Here is a 5,000-nt window from a genome sequence, read left to right on the forward strand (position 1 = left end):
TCTAGGAAGACATGGCAAAGAATGAACAGCAGCAGGAGGAGGAAGAGGAGGAGGAAGACGACGAGGTGAATAAAGATAAGGAGGTGGATGTGGAAGGGTTGAAGGAGGAGAAGTAAGATGATGAAGAGAAGGGGAGAATGAGGAGGAAAAGGAGAAGAATGAGGAGGAAGATGATGAAGAGAATAGAGAGGGGGAGGAGGAGGAGGAGGAGGAGGAAAGGAAGAGTAGGGCTAAAACGATATCAGTTCCCGTTTTCTGTCAAAGCAGAAATGCATGACGCACTAATGATTGCCTCCCCTTCCTCATCCCACCGCCTCCGCAAGCCAGTTCCACTAATTTGAAAAAGAAGAAAAATAAAAAAAAATCTGGCGGCGGCAGCTGGAACAAAACTATCAGAGCACGCCACAACAATGAACAGGTTAAACGGGTTTAGCGGCCATAACAGCTACGCCAACGCCATCTCTCGGCAAAATGTTACAACTCTGTCCCCCGCGTACAAATCGCCAGCGAAGGAACGAGGCAGGAGAAGGGGAACTGGACACCTATTTGATCCAATGCTCTTACACATCAACCAACAAGAGAATCAAGACCTTTTTGTCCAATTTCATCTCATTATCGACAAACGACGCAAAGATTGCATGAGGACAACGACGTCCAGACGTGGGGGAAGTGACGTCACTACAACGGCATCGAGGCAGGAGAGTAAACACACGAAGAGAGACAGACAGACAGACAAACAGACAGAGAGTGAGGACGAAAGGGAGAAGAGAGAGGACGACAGAGGTAGACTGAGGAAGATAGAAGACTGTTGTTGTTATGGATTGTAGTTTACCAACCCTTCTATAAAGTTATGGAAAGAGGACGAGAAAAGGTGTGTGTGCGTGTGTGTTTGTGTGTGTGTGTGTGCGCGTGCGACACACACACACACACACACACACAGAGAGAGAGAGAGAGAGAGAGAGAGAGAGAGAGAGAGAGAGAGAGAGAGAGAGAGTGGGGGGAGACGGAAGGTTCTCCTCCTCCTCCCACACGAAGAGCATACGTAATGGTTGTATCGTGACTCCGCAGTGGAATCGGCGGTAAAGGCTTTACTTAAAAGAAAAAAAATATCTTACCTGAACATGTATGACTTAAATCCGAGAGTAAATACAAATTATACGAGCTGGAACTCTGATACACATGCATTCTTGTACATACATACACATGTTTTTTTTTTTTTTTTTTTTTTTTTTTTTTTTTATATATATGCATCCGACCTAGATATGGATCAAAAGGTCTCCTGTCGGCATGCTTTGCCTTTGTAATCCTTTGTGTATATATAAATACATATACATATACATATACACACACACACACACACACATATATATATATATATGTGTGTATATATATATACTGTATGTACACACACATATATATATACATACATATATATATATATACACACATACACACACACACACACACACACACACATATATATATATATATATATATATATATATATATATATATATATACACACACACACAAACGCGTAGTAGACATACAGGTGGATGCACGCACTCATCCCACACACGCACGCAGTTACATGTGTGTGTGTGTGTGTGTGTGTGTGTGTTAGTGCGTGTTTGTGTGTGTGTGTGTGTGTGTGTGTGTGTGTGTGTGTGTGTGTGTATGTGTGTGTGTGTATGTGTGTGTGTGTATGTGTGTGTGTGTGTGTTCGGGGGTATGTACTGTACGTATCTATGAGAATCTATGAAAGTAGCCCCGTACTACATGTATATATGTGTATGTATAGACGCATGTGTGTACATACGCATTTTTACTTTATGAATTTATGTATGTATATGTGTACACATACCTATCTGAAAGAAATATGGCGTTTGTGAGGACATGTGTTCATCATCTGTTCTTTTACCTTACTGTCTGTAGTATCCGACGCGGACCTCCTGCTTGAAGAGCTAATGGGCGGAGTTGTGCTGCTCGTGGGCGGAGCTTGCCCGTTCGTGGGCGGAGTCTGGAGGTCTGGCAGCGCTGCGGCGGCGACAGAGTCGTCGCGCCCAAAACCCTCTTCCTCCACCTCTTCTTCACCTTCTGACGGCCCGTGAATGAAGCAAGGTTTTGCTCTGTGAATGTCCTCGAATTCAGAGGACGACTCGATGTAGGCGGAGGAGGGCACGAGGAGGGAAAAGGCTGCCGGGTGAGGCGAGGGGCCCCTCTGGATGATGTCACCGCTGTGGCTGAGAGTCAAGAGTCTCAGCGCTGTCGCAGAAGACGGCCACGAACTCTGGTCGAAGGTCGTGAATGAGGAGAATCTCTTGTCGTCCTCGTCGCTCGATTCTTTGAGTTCGTTGACGTTGCTACCGGTGACGATGCTCTTCTCGAACCTCCTCGTCAGCTTCTGGACTTTACCTGTAAGAACCCTTTTCCCAAAGGGCACAGGTAGAACGCTGCTAGAGAGGCCCGGGGGGAACGACGAGGTAGTTGCGACGGAGTCAACTTCCCGTGTTGCCCACACGGCCGAGGGGGACAGGTCTTCTTGCTGACGACGAAGTGATCGAGCTCTTGGTCCGTGGACGTAAAGATAGGCGATCTCCGAGGACTTGCCAAACCGCGGCGGCGGGTTGAGGCTTCTTTGGGGCCGTCGGGGCGGAGGAGCGCCCTCACTCCAGGAGGGCGCGGTTACGCTTCGATCAGAGTTGCGCGGTGGCACATCGGCAAAGGAGGCGGGGTCAAGACCGTTGGGGGCGGAGCCAAGGCCGGAAAGGAAAGAGTCAAGTTCGGCGGGGGCTGAGTCGGAGGCGGTCTCAGGGGCGTGGCCAGGAAGACTTGGAGGCAACGGATGCGGAGAATCCTGCGCACTTGCCACCTCGACCTGTCCTCTATCGTCTTTACCGACACCACTACCGTCTTTGCCGTTTTCGTCGTCAGCGCCTTCAAGTAGGTCCTCCTCCTTCTTCTCTTCTTCAACTTCTTTCTTTTCCTTCTCATCCTCTTTCTCTTCCACTTCAACTTCTTTCTCCTCCTCCTCCTCGTCCTCCTTCGCTTTATTCTCCTCAGCACCACCTTCACCTCCATTCACTTCACTTTCCTTACAACTCGCACTTGACGAAGATGGAGAAGCTGACGCTGACCATGTCAACTGGTCCTCCAAAGCCTTCTTGATCGCAAGGATGTGTTCTTCGAACTGCTCGAGGTCATGGGTGAGTTCTTGGGAATGAAGAATTAAGGGGGGCAGTTTCTTGCTGGCGGTGTCCTGGTTCTTGACAGCCCTGGCCGGAGGCGCTTCATCTTGATCGTCTTCAGTTTCGTTCTTCGGCCATCTGGCTTCCCCATGGGCTTCGAGGAGTGCGCGCCCTTGCGCGCTCTTCAAGAACGAAGACGACCTTTTAGGAGGAACTGGCTGTTGGGAAGGAGAGGCAGGAAGCGGCGGAGGTGGCGGCGGAGGTGGGGGTGGTGAAGGCGTTGGAGGTGGCGACGGAGGGCGCTGAGGTAGTTGGAATGGGTAAAGAGAAAGAGGTAGAGGAGGAGGAGGCTGGTGGAGGGAGGACTCCGAGAGTGACTTGACGGTGAGCGCGTTCAAGGACGCGCTCGTACGAATTGGAGGATCTGGAGGGACGTGTATGACGAGGTCACACTCGGGGAAGGTCGGGAGGAGTCCTCCTCGACCGTAGCCGGTTCGGGGATTGGAGGACGACCCCTGGATGAAGCCGTTGGGTCTGACGGGACTCTTTTCTCTGGAAGACCCCGAAGGAGCGATCCCGGAGTCGGAGGGTGGCGGCGTGAGGGCCAGGTTCCTCGAGGCCAAGTGGAGACTCTCAAGGCTGTCGACCTTCGTCAGCGGACCCAAGACCTCGTCGAGGGACGTCGCCGCCGTCGTCGTTGGCGTGTCGGAGTACGAGGACCACCGTGTTGAGCTCTTCGTCTTCGCTTTCGTCATGTACTCCTGGCTGCTGCTGCTGCGGCTCCTCCGGCGGCGTTTCTTGTTCTTCAGGATCCCCCTGAGCCCCGGCTTCTCGGGGGACGAAGAACTCACCTCGAACTCACTGGCCTCAGTTCGAAACCCGCCGCTGTCGTCAGTCGACACATCATCCTCTTCCTCTTCCTCCTCCTCCTCCTCTTCTTTCTTGGTATCTCTCTTCCTCTTGAACACCCGACTTCTGATCACTGACGACGCGGTCGTCGTCGTTGTCTTCTGTTTCTTCGTGAAACGACTGTCCAGCGAGGCTCCGCGAAGGTGCTCCTCCACGTGGTTGCCCGCTTGGATGAATAGATCGTCATAACTCGTAATTTTGCCCACATCATTACCCATTACGGGTAAAAGCACCACAACACAACACACCACCACTAAAGATCTACATGATACACCCACACTAGATACGCCACGAAAGCTTCCCGTACCTCATAATCAATGCCACTAACTTCACACAAAAAATATACTAACGACACTAATTCCCGTTACTGAATACTCCTTATAAAGAATGCGAACGTTCTCATTTTCTGTAGACACAGCTCGTCAAATCTGAGTTTTTTTAATTTTCCAAAATGTAAAATTCTCTCTTTTCTCTCATTATTACTTACACTTTCCCTTATCATATCACATTTTCTCTTGCAATTACCTTGACACTTGAGACGACCACTACACTTCTACAATCTCCATCACTGCTTTAGCCCCGATTGTACAGAAAAAAGATCAACCTTGTGGGAGTTCGTCAAAGACCTCTACGTTTGTTTTTATGGGTCTTTGAGTCTCACAGAGGCCTTCATCTCTTCTCAAGGTTTCGGGTTCAGTACGAAAGACACTTTGGAGGCTTCCAGCCCATCGTCCGGGTTGTTCTTTCAAAAATTTTGATTTATCTTTCTTAAAGAAAAAAAAAAAATCTTATTATTGCAGCGTCTTCCAACGGGATGAGTTTAGACAGGGCAAAGAACTCTATGTCTCGAAATCTTTTGACCAATTTCGAGCGAGACTGGATGTAGAAAATCAAATCACAAGT

At 49.4% G+C, this 5,000-nt stretch overlaps 1 protein-coding gene across 1 annotated transcript in view; it reads right to left on the bottom strand.

Annotated features, from left to right (window-relative positions):
* LOC143028809 (uncharacterized) overlaps nt 1–5,000 on the bottom strand; it is a 202,936-nt gene that overhangs the window by 88,634 nt on the left and 109,302 nt on the right. Inside the window, exon 3 of the mRNA XM_076191172.1 lies at nt 1,922–4,263. Within this exon, the coding sequence (XP_076047287.1) occupies nt 1,922–4,263 (2,342 nt within the window). The remainder of the gene's footprint in view (nt 1–1,921; nt 4,264–5,000) is intronic.

This window comes from Oratosquilla oratoria, chromosome 10 (assembly GCF_046742065.1).
Source record: "Oratosquilla oratoria isolate Oo_2021 chromosome 10, ASM4674206v1, whole genome shotgun sequence".
Lineage (NCBI taxonomy): Eukaryota > Metazoa > Arthropoda > Malacostraca > Stomatopoda > Squillidae > Oratosquilla > Oratosquilla oratoria.